The sequence below is a fragment of the Xenopus laevis genome, chromosome 9_10S (assembly GCF_017654675.1).
Source record: "Xenopus laevis strain J_2021 chromosome 9_10S, Xenopus_laevis_v10.1, whole genome shotgun sequence".
Classification (NCBI taxonomy): Eukaryota; Metazoa; Chordata; class Amphibia; order Anura; family Pipidae; genus Xenopus; species Xenopus laevis.
Window position 1 is genome coordinate 71,981,667 of NC_054388.1, and position 19,229 is coordinate 72,000,895.

The window sequence follows — 19,229 nt, forward strand, 5'->3', positions numbered from 1 at the left end:
GGTTCAAACGATTTTAGTGTACAATCGAACGATTTTACTTTGATGTGTGAAGACTTAGAAAAATGGTCTAAAATGGTCTAGAAGGTCCCCATAGGCTAACATAGCACTTCGGCAGGTTTAATTTGGCGAAGTATTGAAGTCAAAGTTTTTTAAGAAACAGTACTTCGATTATGGAATGGTCGAATATTCGAACTATTTTACTTCGAATTCAAAGTAAATTCGAAGTCGTAGTATCCTATTCTATGGTCGAAGTATCTAAAAAATTACTTCAAATTTCGAATTTTTTTACTTTGAAAATTCCCTCTAATTCACTTCGACCCTTGATAAATCTGCCCCTTAGTGTAAAAATCTTCCAACATCTATTGCTGGGGAGAAGGGTGAAATTATTTTCAGTGATGCAACCAATGTAAAGCTTTTAATTGGAGAACATACTGTAAAGTTATACTGTACATAAATATATAGCAGTTGGTCTCTTTTAGGGGAGGATAAGCCTCCTTTAATCTCCACCTTATAATAACCATGCAGACACCAGAAACAGTACTGCTGATTTGAGCATAGAAGCAAGTGTACAAATGAGAAAGTTCATAGATTATGTGTATGTTGCGTGTTTGTATCCAGTAAAGAGTCACAGTTGAAACTTCCTCCACTTACATTCATGTTTAACATTGTTCTCACAGATTTCCCTTAACTGAGAGATGTTTTGCTGAGCAAATGCAAACAACATTGTTGTAATTTTCCTGAAAATATAGCCATAGCAGAATCTTTGTATGGTGTTTCCTCTTCAGAGCAGTCATGGCTTTACCCTCAATTATATTAGACAAAAAGGCAATCATTTTTGTTTTTACTGGGCTATACTAAAACGAATGCACTTTGTCAACATTAGGGGCAAAACAGAAACAGCATCTTATTATCTGGAGGTCTAGCAGAGTTTCCAGGGAAGACTAGGAAGAAATTGAAAATATTCAGGTTGCTTGAGTTTGTGTTACCAGAGGGGTAGGGAAGCTGCTTGTATGGTAATAGCAACTGTGCTTTTACTCTTTAGCACCACTTTAGTTATTTAGAGATCAGATCATTATGTAGCCAAAATCTGCCTATGGATAGGCACCTTTAGGTGTGATATCTGGTCCTACTCTCTCTATGTTGCCCTTGCATCTGATGTTCTGCGGGGCCTTACAATGTGAAGGGCCTGGGTACTTATCCCTGTTTTAGGCCCCGCAGAAAGAGCTCTGCTGCTAAGCATTTCCTCTCTTTCTTCTTAAATTTTTACCAGCTGGAAATTAGGGAGTCCAGAGGGTATTTAGACACCTGGGACTATATTAACCTTGAAAGTTACATAAATGTGTGCACGCTGCTGCGTGTCGGGATGTATTGTACAAACCAGCTGCAATTCAATATGCTGCTCATATGCTGCAATTCACTTGTAAAGCAGTTTGTATGCAGACTTGTGACTGAACCATAACACTAGTTCTGGTAAGTTGCCTTTTGCATACAAGTTGCTAAACCTGCTAAATACAGTATTTCTCATGAGCCATCACAGTGAGGTGTAAGGAGGAAAATGCCGCAGATGCACCTGGCAGAGAAGAAAACTATGGTTCTTGTAATATTGTCTTAATGCTGCTCAATATTGCTTTAATACTATTTATCTTCAAATGGAAGTTGTGGAGAACTTTTTCTTTTGTTTTCAAATATAGCCTGTGGCAAAGATAAAATCAGGTTCAGTTGTGAAGTGTCTTTTACAAGACTATATAGAAAATAGTAGTAAATTCATCTCTGAGATCTTTGGAGACTGGCACTATGACAGATTTCTTCTTTTGGAAGCTGGGTGGCATTTTTCTTGTTGGATGATGAGTGAGGACATTTACAAGGTGCAGAGTTTTCCTTTTCCAAGCAATTTGTTCCCTAGTAATTTCAGGTCAGGGCCTGATGGCCATCTAAAACAAAAGAATGCTGTAAGATCTCAAGTCTAGCAGAAAACTTACCCTGAGGGGATACTGTTTATATTGACAGCAAGTGTCAAGGTAAATTTGGGGCCAGTGCAAAAGAAGAAGATGATGCATTCAAAAGGAATGAGATAAAATGCCTTTACACAATAGCAAAGCAGCAACAGCGTTTATCTTCATTTGGTGGATAGTCCTGGAATGGGTTTTGGTAGCCACATGCGTTTCTAAAAGAATATAATGTAATGCTACACACACAATTCCTTCTCTGCCCATTATTTATACATATGAGAATGCACGGTAACATTCTCCCATAGACATGAAGACATCGTACTTATCTGTTGTGAATTTGGAAAAGTCAAACTGGGGATCCTCTATAATTGAGTGGCACTCTATTTAAAGGATGTTGGTCAGTAAAGCTACTCGGTTCTACTGATTAGTATTAGTAGACAAGTAGGAGGCATGCTCTACTGAACTGTGCATTACTTACAGTGCATTTCTTCTTTTGTCACAAAGATCCATGTAGACACTTGATAATAATAGGGCCCTATATAAATACAGTGAGCCACTTTCTTTTCCTCCTTTTCACTTTCTGGGACTGATGTGTTAACAAAGGTGTTAAGTTGCACCAGCGCTACTGGAAACTACCAGTAATTACCTTTGAATAGACTACTACACCTTAGAAAATGTAAGCAGTGGCTTATTGTTGTTTGGTAACTATACTATTTACATCCTATTAGTATTTTTTGTTTCTGCATATTCTGCAACATTTTACAGAGATTATACATAAGTCCCTGCCCCAGTGGATCTTACAATCTAAGGTCCATATGACACACTCACATGTAACCGTCAAGTTTATAAGATGATCAGGTGCCACCTGTATGTTTTTGGAGTATGTGAGGAAACTTAGGTACCCAAAGAAAAAGAAGACGGGGAGAAATCTGTGCGATAGTGCTCTGGCTTAAATCAAATGAATACCCCAGTTCTGCAAAGCAGAAATGCTAAACACTAAGCCATACTAATTTGATGACTGTGAATCAGCCCCTCTGACTTATGGGTACACTTTCAGGGTCAAAGAATAAAAATATGTATACATCTTGCAGCAGTGAGCTGGATGCTATGGGTAATATAAAGAGATCTCTCCATTGCCAGATCTTTGCCTTCTTTATTATCTGTTGCCATTCTGTTATCAGTATAAAGATGACTTAGTATTGTAATTGTATACTGTAGTGGTGAGCTTGCTCATTGATGATGGCTTTCCTTCATCCTACAGGGTGAGGCTGGAGAGCAAGGTCCTTCTGGAGTATCTGGGGCAAGAGGAGGTAGAGGAGAAAAGGTAAAACCTGTTCATGTTTGTTAAATTGCCTCATCTGATGTGTCACAGTAAAAAAATATTTATTGCAGTTAGTAATTTAACTTACAATAGTAAGTTATAAACTTGTTTTCAGATACAGAATTTGTTTCCATGTGCCTCCCAATATATCAGATTTTAAAAACAGATTGAACTTTAAATCCCAGATCTGTCTAAGCCCCATCCCTCCTATTGTTTACCTCAGAATACACCCCCTGCTACTAAGCCCCACTGCATCGTGTTCTTGAATTGGAAACTTCATGGGGAAACACAGGACAGTTTAGAGATGACCTTAGATGAAATGTATATTAATCATTCCCTTTCCCTCCCAGCAGCCTAGAACAATAGAACAAAGCAATCAATCTATACTTCTTGGTTCAGGAATTAGATTTTATAGGGTAGAGTGAATTATTTGCAGTGTAAACAATGTAATTTAGAAATAAAAACGACACCATACAAATCTTGACAGTATCCCTTTAACCATTTACACCATGGCTTGGGATAGCTCCAATACAAACTCTTGCTTATTTTATTGGCAACAAATATGTTGGTCCCTACAACTAAAATTATGTATCACCTTTTATATATATATATATATATATATATATATATATATATATATATATATATATATATATATATATATGTTGTTTAGCTCAAAAATTAACTAATTGAAAAATATAACATTAAAATTGAGAGTATGGCCTCCCTGTGCAGCTGTGGAAAGATTTAAATCCAAGCAATGTGGTTTGTATTGTTTTACCTGCTTTAACAATTGGTTTCTGTCCTAAACGCTTTTTCTTTTTTGGTTTGAGTAGGGTGAACCTGGCCCACCAGGAGACCAAGGACGTGATGGGCCAGCTGGTCCTTTTGGTGATCCAGTAAGTACATTTCAATGCAGTTTCTTTGATACTGACACACCTGTGGTTGTTATAAAACTCTGGGAGTCTCAATATATAATTGTTTAATAAGAACCAATAGGCCTACTACAGGTATCAGCCCCCCCCCCCCTCTACTATATCAGTATCTGTACCTAAGGTACTGTCCATTAAGGGCAATGACACATGAGGTTAGTCGCACGAGACAAATGCCATCTTCTGTGGGAAACTATTCTCCTCCAAATGCTTTCCCACCGGCAATAAGGTGAATTGCCCATGGTGAAACATAAGTGGCACTTTTTTTGTTCTGAAGTCGTCCCAAGTTGCTGTAAGAGGAAACTGTGAGTGGATTTTAACATTTTTTGCTCAGACACCACCTCAGATCTAAAAGTAGCACAAATCTAAAGTTTTCATATATTTATTGTTATTATTAGGTTAATGAAAAAAAAAAACATTGGATAGGACCTTATACTTCTCAGACAAGCCTGCCAGACTTCACCAGCTGGTTCCTTTTACTGTATTTCCTTCTGCTACAGAAAATTACTCTGTTTATTGCTCATTTTTTATAGAGAGCCACAAATTACAATTTGACATCAAAGACAAGTTTATAATGCAAACTGACCTTACCCAAGCGTCACCCCAAGAGTTTCATACTGTAACTTCTTATGGGGCCCAGTTTCACCAGTTTTGCTCCAGTGCTCACATTTTTCTTCAGATTATCTAGGAACATAACTGTTTTCTTTAATTGTTCAACCTTTCAGCCACCATTCTCACAGCTTCATCCTATCTTGTTTTCACTCATAATAAGAATTCATTATTATCCCCTCTCTTTGTTGTTTCCAAAGGGGCTATTATTCACCCTTGTTTTCTAGCTCCTCCTGCTTCCCTTACTGAACTCTGTGGTTCCTGCTTAATGAATAAAACACTGTCATATTTTAGATAAACTGTGAGAATTGAAAGCCACTTTACTATCTTATCAGTATGCCTTGTGGTTTCCGCATTCTCACAGCCACTCTCCTTCCTCTAGTCTACTGTGATGGGGGAGTTTTAGTATTCACATTTTTCTTTTCAGGGAGAAGCTGGGCCTCAGGGACCCAAAGGATACAGAGGGGATGAAGGACCACGAGGTCCAGAGGTTGGTAGCACCATAAATCTTTACTGCTGAGAGTAATTAGGATTTTTTGAAAAAGCATAACATTTTGCATTGCATCAGTCACCAATTAGCTATGTTCATTTAACTACAGATTCATGCATCCCAATTTCCCTGTCTTTTTTTGCGTGACAGTCCTGTATCACAGGCTCATAAATGGGCAGAATTTGGCAAATCAAGGACTTGTCAAGGTGTAACTGGGAGTGGTTGAGGTAGAACAGGGGTGTGGTCTATTATGGGCCACTGCACTTTAGCAAAGTTTATCCTTGTCAATAACTTAGCCCAAATATACTTTATATTCATCTAATAATATATTTAATGTTTTCTGCACTGAGATCCCATATGTACTGTTCCCTGGTATTTATTACATTTCCAATCGAAAGTTCAGTGAGAACTTCAATTTCAAAATCAGTGCATTTGCCATGTTTTTTTCCCACAATGCAGCTGTTTCAACCCAAATTCCCTAATTGTTACACTCTCTTGTTGGAGTTTTGCCTGATGCAGTTATGGCTGATGCTTAAAAATGAATGAAATTGACCTTGAATTTGCACTGAAAGTCCAGTTAGCATCCATCTCTTGTTTTTGTTTTGAGAGTGACATGTACACCCAATACTTAAGAAGCAAGTGCATTGCACCTATTATTGCAAGGTGCTGAGGGAACCCATGTTGCTAGGTAGCGGAGTCAATAGCTCCAGGGTTCCCCTACGTTAGTGTCACCTTGCCACCAAACCTACCCCCAGTAGTTTGCCTGCTCGCCCATTGGAGGGATAAGCATGAATGGCGTTAGAGAAGGAAGTATTTGTATCTACCTAAAGTCCAAACAACCCCCCCCCAACACTTTTGCACTGTCTGCACACCCCTCTGCCACCTACCCCTAAATCTAGACCTGGTTAAACCCAACCAAAATGAAAATGCCTCAAATCAAAGTCTACATTCAAAAGCTGTATTTATGTGTGTATTTTTCACTGTTGTCCATATACCTCACTTTTTTATGCATATTGTGTTCTGCAATATGTACCACTTGTTGTTTTATAGATTATTTTTCAGTAATGCGATCAGTATTGTGTGCATTCTGCACTCAGTACTCTGGTGTGACAAGCATTATTTTTGTTGTTTTCTACACAAACTGTATCCTGACTCATGCCTTGTTTACCCCTTGTACCCTTTATTTTTTTGCTTATCATGTGTGGAAACATATGCTAAAACTACATGGCATAGCAAACCAAGGGACAAAGGTCCAGGCTGAGTCTTGATTATTTGTTTTGAAATCTCACTGGACTGTACAGCACGCGTTTTAAACTGGAATCATCTGCAGCTGTTTCCTGTGTCTCCTGTTTCTCATTAGCTTTAAATCATTTTTTAAAACTTTTATTTATACTATTTCGTTTTAATGTTTAATTTCTTAGGGGCCTAAAGGACCAAGAGGAGCCAAAGGCTTACCCGGAGAACAAGGCATCGCTGGGGAGAGAGTAAGTGCTCTGCTTTTAAAAGAGATGATTTGCCAGACAGATGTTTAATGATATTTTATAGAGTATAAAAAAGCACAATTATGGGAAGCTTTATCTATCCTCAGACTTCCCTGTGCCTTACGCTTACTGTCTTGAAGGAAAAATCTTTGGTGTTTAGAAGGATGTGAAGTTGGAAAGAAATGAAATGTCAGAAGTTGGCTTTGATTGACATTGACATCAGATATATTTATGATAATGCGTTGTGTTCTGTGCCATTGTTTTGTGTTGGTGAATTGTGTTAGACTTTAAAGACATGCTTCAGTGCTGTTTTACTCTTTAGCAGAATTCTTTATTTCATTTGCTTTAGATTCCACTTAAAGTTTTCTGCCTGTGTATTGTTTCCCCCACTGCCATGTTGCATTTGAAGTGTTTTGGAAGTGGTGATTGTATATTTAGAATATATTAACTAAAGGGTTGATATGGTAGGTTGTTTTGGGATGGAGTTGGAGGCTTTCAGTTGTACATTGTTCTGCTGGATTTTCTCCAGCTGATGTCATAGGAACTGTTTATGTTGTTGGCCTATATTTTATTCTGCAGTTTGATGCATTTCTTTGCAGGCTAGTGTTAGACTATTATGGGATATTAAGTTACTGCATTACTAGCACTGGTTTGAGATGAGATGTGTTTTGTGATGCATTATTCTTGATTGTTGGGTTTGGCTATGTATCTGTTTGTATGTCTATTGCTAAAGTTTCTGAATTGAATTTTAAAAATTACAGTTTGTATTTTTACTTTTACTGAATTTTAACTGGATTTTTTCCTTTCAGGGAGATGATGGCCGCCCAGGAAATGGTACTGATGGCTTCCCAGGATTCCAGGTGTGTAAGTGGAGCTTTGCATTTAAGGATGTTCTACAACTGTGTTTCTTGATTCACTTAATTGCAGTTATTCTTTCTAAGATTGCAAAGAATTTTGAGTCTCAGTGAACTTTCAAATTTGTGTTGCATTTCACACAATTTGAGAAACTTTCTCCTAAAGTATATTAATCAGTATGACATCACAGATCATACTAATATAATCATTTCTTTCCTTTATTTTACCTTTGATAAAAAAACTTGGTGCCTGGAATATCCACTTTTCATTATGATTTTTTTATTTATTAATATGTTACATCAAAGAAGAAGTTTGGCTCCCGTATACAGTATTTACTCTAAAGTGGTACTTTTTGCCAGGATTCTTGGGTACAAAAGCTACTTTGGTGACCAGAAATCTGGTCATTCCTCACATTTCTTAAAGCAATGTTTCAGGTGAATAAAACATCAAAAAGTCACTCTGTTGAATTTCTAGTAGAACTCAGGACAAATAATAATTTACCACAAAGCAACCTTTGTGGTGTGTCCACCACAGCTTTGTCCGCCCTAGAGAAGAGTCTCCACAATTTGGGAGCCAATGCTTTTTAAGTTTTTGTAACTGTGGTGTAGCATAACTGTGTTCCTATGGCATCTTACTCTCTGTTGTACTTTCCTCAGGGCTATCCTGGTAGCCGAGGAGACCCTGGTTCAAACGTAAGTGACCATCAATGACTGTCTTAAAACCAGTGATATGATTTTCTCTTGTAAAACAAAAAGTGAGAAAAATATTGATCTGTAATCATTTTAGGGAACAAAAGGTTATCCTGGACCTAAGGGAGACGAAGGAGAACAAGGGGAACCTGGTGATGATGTGAGTATAAAGCAGAAGTGAATGGTTATGGAACTCCAGAAACACTGAACCTGTTATGTCCTCCTTTAATGTTGAAAACTTGATGAGGCTAAAGATATAAATGTACCTAGGGTAGTAATGTGAAAAAAATGGTTCACCCCAACTAACACAAATAAAATGTTATATGCAATAATAATTTAAATTGGTGTATTGTATCATATTTCAATTGGTTGAATATTTTACATATAATACCAGTGATCTAAGATCAATGCTATGCATATGCACACACTATGACCAATTTCACCAGCAGCCAATTAACTGCCTATATAGTTTTGAATTGTGGGAGGAGACCAAGGTACCTAGAAATAAAGCCACACAAGTATGGAGAGAACATACAAACTTCCATCAGATGGTACTTTAGTCAGATTAAAGGTTCCAGGGAAGCTGTTTGGTTGTGAATACTACTGGTCATTGGATTGCAGTAGCTTCAGAATAAATAATGTATTTTAACATCACTGTACATTTATGTCTTATAAATCTATAAAGGACAGACAGACTACATATATGTATAACAGCAGTGTATTTTCTTTTATATTAGAATGTAAGTCCAGGACCTCCTGGTCCCAAAGGAGCAAAGGGATATAGAGGACCAGAAGGGCCACCGGTGAGTTTAAGGAAAAACAACTGTGTACAAATTGTCCCTTTTTGTAAATAAATCAGTTTTTATAAGGAAAACAGCTCCTGCTCTTCCTGCACATGGCCTTGCTTAGTGCTAGACTGAATGCCTGCCAAAATCTAAGAGCCAGATTAATGCCATGATGGAGCAGCTTCTTAATAATTGTTATTGTTGAACTAGTTTCAATTAAAACATAAAATCATTTTGGGGCTGCAGGCCTGTGGAAAGATTATACAGGTGGACATTCTCTACTACATGGGACAATTCTGTTCCGCGCTTGGAATGCAGAGCTGTCACTTACAATAGCAATAAAGTCAAGGCTTGCATTGTGGCAGTTGCTTCAATCTCACTGGGAAAATGTAATATATGCTTTCTTCAGAAAAAAATTGGGCAGTCTAAAAAAAGAAATGTGCAAAAGTTTTTGGATGTTTGTGCCTATTTTTTTTTACTTTATATGGGCAACAAATACACTCAGATTGCTAATAGTTGCTACAATTTAGAGATTGTGTGTTTATAGTTTTCTCTCTAACTCACAAATAGATTAAAGCAGTTACACAGTGTTATGTTGTCTATTTCTTTACTAGAAATAAAGTTATTTTTTATTCCTTAACAGGGACCTCCCGGACCTTCAGGTCCTCCAGGCCCAGATGTGAGTATTGGGTTCCTCATGTATTACATGCCAACATGATATCACTATATACAAAATAAACAAAATATTGGCTTCTGTGAAGTATGTTTGCTTCATTACTGCATTAGTAGGACTTGGATATGTCCAGAATGTAAAGTTTACACAACCAATGGAGAGTTAGTCTGTCCTGGTGGTAATAGTATAATATGGAATTAATATGTGGTATCTCTGTTTTACAGGAGTGTGAGATTCTGGATATCATAAAGAGGATGTGCTGTGAGTGTTACTCATTATTTAATTTGGGAATGCACTGGTTATTGTAAAATTAAATAAAAATACTTTCAGTTTGAACAATATTTTCCTTGGAAAACATTACAAGCTGGAAGGCTTAGTATGCATAATAGGGTGCCAGAAAGGAAAGCATTTATTCCAGGAAATGTGCAATACCTACTGTGTAAGGAAAACTGGCATCTAAATAATAAAATAGATTTTGGGTGTCTTCTAAAGACTTGGATCCCCTATAATAAAACTCATATGTAAGAAGAAAATTTTGTTTACAGTTTGTTTTTAATGACACGAGGCAGAGCTGGCCTACTGACAAATGGGAACATTTCAAATGAGAATGCTATAACTGCTTTTATGAAATGAGCATGTTTGTTTTTGAAGCACAGTACATATATATTCAGCACATAACATATTCAAGAATTAACATTTTGGACATACCCATTATACCCAAACAACAACCAGAGTTTCCTACCTAATTTAAGCCTTACATTATTACATCATGCAATTTGGATGACTGCCAAGTATGCCAAAAATGAGTCATCAGTCTCAGCAAATTCCCATAATGTACACCTCCTTGTTTATTATTTATTTAGGGAAGAGGAGCCCATAACACCTCACTCTATTTATCTGTCATTGGTCTGGGACATAGAATGAAATAAATGAACCCCAAAAGATAAGAATAATATATTTTTTGTTTTAATTATTAAAATACCAAGCAATACAATATCCATTGCAAGACCTATTTAATTTATACATAGTTCTATATTACATAGGTCTAGGCACAACAGGCAATTTTAACCATGACAGCAGCACTTGCAAGTAGATCTGGTCTCATTGTTATTTTATAAGTACACATCAGACTGCTTTTGCACTGATGTTAGGGGCTACTTGCTGATTCAGGGGTCCTCATGGTATTTGACTTTGTCTTCATTGGGTAGAAGTTCATGGCACTACATGCAATTTTTATTAACTCTAAGTAACAATGATCAAAATTCACAGTGCAGCTTAACCTTAAAGGATCCTCTTCTTCATGTGTGAGTCTTGAAACCATGTAATTATATACTGCTAAACAAAACTCATGCATGATTATCAGGACTGATCTCTTTGATCTGATATAAGGTCTGCTTAGTCTGAGCTCTGGCAGGAACTTCTCTTTATACTGCATTTCTTATGTTTAATGGAGTGGCACATATATCTAGATTTTGATTATAATTGTTCTTGCTTTTCCTTGCAGCATGCTGTGGTAAGTATACTACCATTTTCCTCACTCTCTGTTTTCTATCTTTACCTAAATTGTAGTCTATTCTGCAGATCTGATCTGTTCTAAGCAGACAGTATTCAATCATTATTGTAATCTTCATTTTCCCTGGTCTGTTTTATTTCTCATTTTCTTTTCCACTGACCTAAACACATTTTCATTCTATCCCTGGTAACCATAGTTTTGTCCTTCTTTTCTCTCTTTAATTATTTTTATTCACCTCTCCTCGCCTTTACTACTTTCTATGTTGTTGGTAATATAATATAGAAGGTTAAAAGTAAAGTCTTTTTACTATCTCGTAAACTCAGATGTTTCAGTAGTCACTCTGATTTAACCCCCCTTCCCCACATCACCATGGGGGCCTTGTCCCTCTTAAATGTTTCTGTATGTTTCAGAAACAGCCTATGGAGTATTGTTCAGCACCATATATTCAGTAACAATGTGTTTAAGTTGGAACTTAGAGATGTTATAATATGGCATTTGTTCTTGGTGTTTCCTAGAATGTACTTGTGGTCCTTTAGACCTCCTGTTCGTGGTTGACAGCTCTGAGAGTATTGGCCTTTCCAACTTCCAGATCTCCAAAGATTTTATCATAAAGGTCATTGATCGTCTGAGTCGTGATGAACATGTCAAGGTAAGATATCCATTATAGGTTAAAAAGTGGCTAGTATTTGAACTAAAATATTTAGTAGTTTTCACCATGTAAAAAATACTCAATCTTTTCACCACCATCTGTAAAGTATTGAGACTTCTTCCAGTATTGATTACATTATAGATGTAAAGAGCCGTTATATTTGAGTTAGAGATTCAATGAATTTGAATTAGAGATTCAAACATTCATCGACTGGTTACCCATAAAAATAAAGCTGCAATTAGTTTATATTGCTCATGGACCTGTGGCTTGCAACATGTTCCCCTGTTCTGAGGTGTAGTGGACATTGGCAAAAACAGGAAAACAGGAAAATTCAAAACAGGAAAATTCTTATGCTACAAGAGGAATTTTTTTTAGATGGTTCTAACCATAGTGTATGGTATTTTTTACAGTTCGATGCTGACAATTCACATATTGGAGTGGTGCAGTACAGCCACGGACAGACTCAAGAAGTTGTAGCCATGGGAGACTCCACCATCCAATCCATTGGACAACTAAAGGAGTATGTTATATCCGGGTTACTTTTTGGTCTCTCATGGCTATTAAAGGGATTAGAAAAAAAGCTTTTTTTATGATAAGGATTAGTTTGTTGCTGCATTGGGAGCCCCATGGTATTTCTTAAACAGCTACTATCTTAAACACAAATCTCGTGTCACTCAGGAACAGTATAAGGATTATTCAATCAGCCTATGAATATAGTAAGAAGAACCTATGACTTTAAGTGGGTTTTTTTTGTTGCCTTTCTCTGCCCTTTCTCTGCATGTAGCACACTGAAGGGCTGAGCTTGATAACTTACAATCTTTAGTAGATATCCAAAATTAATAAGATGGCACAGGGTTCTGGAAGTTATAGTTCTGTAATAGCACATATTTTGGGATCTGTTTATCATGCTGTGTAAAAAGTGGTGTAAAACATTACCAGTGATGTTGACTATAGCAACCAATCAGCAATTATATTTCAACAGTTAGAAAACAAAAGCAAAGATCTGATTGGTTGCTATGAACAACTTCACCATTTTTACTCAACGTTTTTCACAGCATGATAAATAGACCCCTTTGTGTACCGCCTATTTAACCTTTTAGCCTTAAAAGGCAGTATTGTCACCCAGTAACCTGATATTCTGTTCCCAGGGCTGTGAAGAATCTAAAGTGGATTGCTGGTGGTACTTGGACTGGGGAAGCTCTTGCTTTCACCAAAGATAATCTCTTGAAACGGTTCACATTAGAGAAGAAAATAGCACTTGTGCTTACGGACGGACATTCTGATATCCTGAGGGACAAAACTCCATTAAATACACTGTGTGAAGTTACTCCGGTAAAGAGTGTTTTGACATTTATAATAATGTGTTTTTCTCTCTGGGCCATTTTAATCTTCCTATTGTACCTCCTTCTTTCTTACAGGTTGTGTCAGTGGGAGTAGGGGACATTTTCCAAAATGCTCCTAACTCAGATCAGTTGGTGCAGATTTCTTGTGGTGGAAAACCTTATTCAAAGGGGCTGTCCTTGCAGCGAACCACCTTTGCAGAGCTTCTGGACGATGGCTTTCTGCACAATGTTACTTCTCATATGTGCAGTGGTGAGAGACTATCCCAGCTTTACTGTTATCAGCTGCCTAGCAAATTGCATTGCAGGGCTGAAAGCTGAAAATAATAAAACATACATAAAATGTTAAAAGCTAAAGAGATTATAAATGTATTCATTGATACTGAAATAATAGACTAGCGTCAGTGATTTGATGCTCCTTGCTTTATAATGTTTATTCGAACCTACCAGTCCCTAAGGTGCAACCAATGATAAATTAATCAATTATGATTCTGGGATCACTACAACAGTCCATTCAGATTAATATGACATTGCCTTTTAATGCATGCAGTGCCAAATACAGTTATAGGCATTCATTTTCTTAATTCTTCTCATTTTGTTTTACAGATAGGAAGTGTCCGGATTATACCTGCCCTAGTAAGTAACTGATTCTTGTTTCTTATGTCTATACAAGGGACAGCTGCAGAATATATTCACAGTACTGTGTGATTACAAAAGCCAGCATAATGGTGAATGTGCATAACAAATACTTTTGACAATTATATGATTTGTGGTATGTGTCCAAATGAGTCTGATTAGTAAATCCAATCAGGATGATTTATCTGTGCTGTTATTTGTTTCCTTCTTCCACCAGTAACATATGAAGGTCCAGCAGACATCACACTGCTTGTAGACAGCTCTACTAGAGTTGGGAATCAGCACTTCCAGACCAGCAAAAGCTTTGTGAAGCTCTTGGCACAACGTTTTATAAAGGCCAAACCCCCTCCATCAGGCTCTGCACGTGTGTCAGTGGTGCAATACAGTGGGCAAAACCAGCAGAACGTGGAGGCACAATTTGTGTCCAATTACACAGTGCTAGAAGTTCCAGTGGATAATATGCAGTTCATAAATGGTGCTACAAATGTGGTATCTGCCCTGCGTGCTGTGACAGAGCTGTACCGTGAAGATAGTTTGCCAGGGGTGAGCAAAAAACTGCTGGTTTTCTCCGATGGGAATACACAGGAGGAGAAGGGCTTGCTGAAAGCTGTGCAAGATGCTCAGGCAGCAGGCATTGAGATTTATGTTTTGGCAGTGGGGAGCCGTCTTAATTATGCCAATCTTCAGGTTATGCTAACAGGCTCTGCTGCAGATATTGCTGGCCCATTCCCAGAGGAAAGACTGTTCCGCGTTCCTGATTATGCTTCTCTCCTTCAAGGTGTGCGTTATCAGTCCATCAGTCGTCGAATATCCCTTAAATCCTCCCAGTAAAATGAAAATGGAGCAGCTCAGCTCCTACTGATCACACACTGAGCCTGAGCATGAAACTCCAGAACACCACAGGAAATGTGATCTAAGAGTAAGCCATAGGAACCCTCCTTCACTTCCATGAACGCAGTTCCACCCTATGGGCCTCTTGCACCTTTTATTGGACTAAAAATGCACATTTTATTGGACCAAATGAAAAACCGAGATGTCATCTTTACATAAAGCACATGTCAATCTCTTCTATTTGATTAATATTGCAACCATTTTCATGACGGTTAACAGTAGAAAAATGCCAAGATCCAAACACTTGCATTTATTAACATATCATGCTTACTGATTCATTTTCTTTCTTTAAATCAAAGTTTTTTTTCCTATTACTGCATAATGATTGAGCAAAATTCTGTAAAGGCTGTTTAAGGAGAACTAAAGTTACATGACTTGACATTCTAATGTACTGTACCAGGGCTTAACAAAGTGCATGTTGTTTCCTTGCCTTTAGGGAAGCTTAGTCCATGAATCTGATTGCAGACAGCCCCAGAATTTTCTAAATGTTACAAGACATTATTGCTCCTTTAAAAGGTATTAGAGGTAGGGAGGCTGACAGTGTTGCAGAATTTGATACAATTTTAAAGTTTGGTTTATCTAGAAATATCCATAAAGATTTTAGTCCCTAGGTAGTCACTAGGTAAATATTCCCCTTGTTCAGAAGTCTTATTTTTATAACTTTTTTCCTCTCTACTTGTTCACGCAAATGTCCACAGAAGCTCTAATGCTCCACTGCCTTATGTCCAAATAAATGTTTTATTATGCTCTATGAACAGAACTTGTAGGAAAAGATGATGATCAGGAGAAATGTAAGTTGGAAAATGGTGATGTTGGGAAAGAGATGCAGGTCATAAGGTTGAACGTATAGAAAATGTAGTGACAGTTTCCACCTGCCACCCTAAGTCCAATGCTACTTTATATCTTGTGCACTTCTGCAACCCAACAAAAAGTTCTGCCAATGACAGAACATTATAAGGCTCTCTCTGTGTGCATGCTAAACTTCTTCCTTACTACTCTCAGATGTTACCCCCTTTGTCATATTATAGAATATACAAAGTCACTGTAAAAGTAGCAGAGAGTGAAATAGCCAAAGCCATACATTTGTATTTTTCCTGTTAAACATGTTACAAAATACCAAAATGTCATCACAAGGTGAAGGTCTACTTGCTGATCACAAATGCACATATGTTTTTGTAATCTCTGGTTTGGCTGTAAAGAACTGTATGAACTTCACATGACTCTTCCTGGGAAAATCTGTTATGGTAAACACTTACAAACACCCGTGGGTCAACTTGATCTTCTGCTAGGAGTCCATATGTGAAAACTACTCCCATATCAAACTACATTGCTTGAAGAAGACAAAAAGTGCATTGCACAGATGAAGAGAACGTCCTTAAGTGCTAGAGTACCTTCTACATTCCTATTTCTTATATTGTAAAAATTGTCTTGCTTGCCAATAAAGTAACTAATGAGTGGTAACAATAATATCTGGTTACAAAGATAAATCCAAGATGCTTTGTTTCATAGTTTACTCATGTTTACATTCAGTGTTTCACAAAGCAATCAGTGGATTTATTAGAGCCATTAGGGACCATTAGCCAGTTCCTTACTCTCTTGTTTACCTTTGTCTGCATATTTGCAGACTTATGCATGACACACAAGCAAGGAGAGGGGGTGCAAGGAAGAGACATACATTTATTATTGGTGCTATATTCATACAAAAAAAGTCTCATGTGAATGTTGTCCTTTGACCAATTTTTCCTGTAGGTACAGGTAGTATCTAGAATGTTTTGAAGTGCCAGAAACTGGGTGGGTGGTGAAACATCTCCTGTGGTTGGAGGCCCACAGATCCTCCTTTTGATGCAACCTGTAGTCATGTTGGTCTCTAAATAAAAGGGTTTTCCCACAAGTGACTTTGAGTTATTCATATTAAAGAGTTGTGCTAGATTGTGTATTACTTGTTGTTTTATACATAGAATCCATTTATTACTAGGGATGCACCGAATCCAGGATTCGGTTCGGGATTCGGCCAGGATTCTGCCTTTTTCAGCAGGATTTGGATTCGGCCGAATCCTTCTACCCGGCCAAACCAAATCCGAATCCTAATTTGCATATGCAAATTAGAGGCGGGGAGGGAAATCGCGTGACTTTTTGTCAGAAAACAAGGAAGTAAAAAATGTTTTCCCCTTCCCGCCCCTAATTTGCATATGCAAATTAGGGTTCGGATTCGGTTCGGTATTCGGCCGAATCTTTCTCGAAGGATTCGGGGGTTCGGCCGAATCCAAAAAAGTGGATTCGGTGCATCCCTATTTATTACATGTAAAACATATACTTTAGAATGGTGCTTAGTAATCTATAACGTTAACATTAGTTTTCAATGTTATGTGTATCATGTTTAGGACCACCTTAGGAGGAAGAAATAATCTGTAAAAAAGTGCCAAGCATGTGCTCAGTTCCTTCATATAGTGTAAAATCTTACTAACCAGTGCTACGGCTTCTATAATAGAATATAGAACTCCTCGTGACATCTAATGAACAATAGGTGGAATCACTTGCACACCTTAGTGCTCTTGCACTTTTGCCTGTGGCTTTTGTAAATTAACACTTAAGACACACAAGATTGTTTACTGCTAGAACATGCTTAGGGAGAACTATGGCAGTTAAAACACTGTCCTCTATGGCAAGCTACCAATTGCCTGCCTCTTGCCATTTTTTGTGATTTCAGCAAGATTTCTATTAATTATATAATGGGAACAGTGTGATACCTCCCAACTGTCCCATTTTCTGCAGGATATTTGTTTTAAAAAAGTCCTGAGTTTCTCTTTGATCTCCTGCACTGATGCCAGAAAAAGATGCAAAGTTTCCGAAACTCAATTAAAATAAGGCCCAAAACCCTCAGCATTTGAACTGAGATACATTTGTAACAATTTAAGATAAGCAAAGATACAATTTTAACTATTTAAGATAAGCAGGTCTCGTAGGGCAACTGTGACTCACAGCTTAAAGGGCAATTTCACCTTCATTAGCAAAACTGTAATAACAAAGAAGACATGACCCTAAAACCCTCAAAAATGTGTACAAACTTTCTGCCAATTTTTTTAATATGGGCATGGTAATTAGGGGGTGTGGCCATAAAATGGGAGTGACCAAAGAAGTTCGGCCGGTTACTAGAGGCAGCAATGGCTTTTTAGCTGTCAGTTCAAAGCCATTTTTTAAAAAAACCCATTGCATTTACAAAATCTCCTTGATAATAATAGTGCATCTCATATTTTACAACTGCAGTCCCTGCATATACACAGAGAACGCACACACGCGGAATAGGCTCAATACACATCAGTAAATGCTGAAACGGACACTATTCAGGACTGTGGTTGTAAAATATGAGGTGTGCTAATATCAAGGAGATTTTGTAAGTGCAATGGTTTTTTTTATCAAAATGGCTTTTAACTGATGGCACTTGCAGATGCCATGTTTTATTGTCCCTAAGAAAAAGTTGAAGCGTGATAAAAAAACCAGAATATAAGTGGAGAGTACATGATGAGCTTTTCAATTACAATTATTCTGTGAGTATAATTTGAGACTGGATTTGGAGTAAAGTTTGCAAGGTGTATCCTATCCTGGTTCCTATTCTTTTTTCAGACTATTTTCTAATGGTGATACATGGAGACTTAACACTGGATGTCCCTGGGCTTTAAGCGTGGGTGAAATTGAGTTAAGGAAGTTACACTGTATATATTTTATCTTGTTTCTCAAATGGTTCTATGTTTAGAGACGGCCAAGAGCACATAATTTTGGAATTAGAGTTTGTTTGATGGTTGAGGAGAACCGGAGGTGCAGATTTTGGGACTCAAAATATTCATACAAATTGACCATTAAATATCTCTTGCTCGTGTTCAGATAATGAGCTCTGTATAAATAACCCCCTCACTTCATCCTTTGTTGAGATATACATAAGCAGACGTCAACATTATTCAGGGGGATTATCAGTGCACTGGTAATCTGATTATCTACCTTGCAAGGACCAAACATGAAGAAGCTTCAGTTTCCATCTGCCCATAACTTATCTTGTATCTTAGCAAATAACACAAACTATATATTTTATACACTATATATTTTTCCTTATTAAAACAATAGTCAAAAGTATAGTCTGTCCCCACCCCTTGTCTTCCTACAGTAATAACTGCTCCAGTCTTGCAAATATACAGTTAGCAAATTCTGGGCTTCGTTCTCCAGAGGATAATAAATGATGCTCGAGGCCTGTAAAATCCCAAAAGAATGCTCTGTATAATCATGTACTTGGAAACAGGATAAATGCACTGTGTACACAATCATATTAGACTGCTTATTGTCAGCCCATATATGAGCATGTGGTTGGGAATTAAATATATACAGACTAATCACTGCCACACCACTGCAAAAGAGAATGAAGCCGGG

General features: G+C 37.4%; 1 protein-coding gene across 1 annotated transcript in view; it reads left to right on the forward strand.

Moving 5' to 3' along the window:
- col6a1.S (collagen, type VI, alpha 1 S homeolog) overlaps positions 1–16,704 on the forward strand; it is a 37,645-nt gene extending 20,941 nt beyond the window's left edge. The window contains exons 19-35 of the mRNA XM_018238906.2: positions 3,211–3,273; positions 4,107–4,169; positions 5,239–5,301; positions 6,723–6,785; positions 7,592–7,642; positions 8,294–8,329; positions 8,424–8,486; positions 9,064–9,129; positions 9,755–9,790; positions 10,009–10,045; positions 11,289–11,297; positions 11,813–11,946; positions 12,357–12,466; positions 13,095–13,278; positions 13,365–13,539; positions 13,893–13,922; positions 14,140–16,704. Coding sequence (XP_018094395.1) covers positions 3,211–3,273; positions 4,107–4,169; positions 5,239–5,301; positions 6,723–6,785; positions 7,592–7,642; positions 8,294–8,329; positions 8,424–8,486; positions 9,064–9,129; positions 9,755–9,790; positions 10,009–10,045; positions 11,289–11,297; positions 11,813–11,946; positions 12,357–12,466; positions 13,095–13,278; positions 13,365–13,539; positions 13,893–13,922; positions 14,140–14,753 — 1,797 coding nt within the window. The 3' untranslated portion in view covers positions 14,754–16,704. The remainder of the gene's footprint in view (positions 1–3,210; positions 3,274–4,106; positions 4,170–5,238; positions 5,302–6,722; positions 6,786–7,591; positions 7,643–8,293; positions 8,330–8,423; positions 8,487–9,063; positions 9,130–9,754; positions 9,791–10,008; positions 10,046–11,288; positions 11,298–11,812; positions 11,947–12,356; positions 12,467–13,094; positions 13,279–13,364; positions 13,540–13,892; positions 13,923–14,139) is intronic.
- Positions 16,705–19,229: the final 2,525 nt, after the last annotated feature.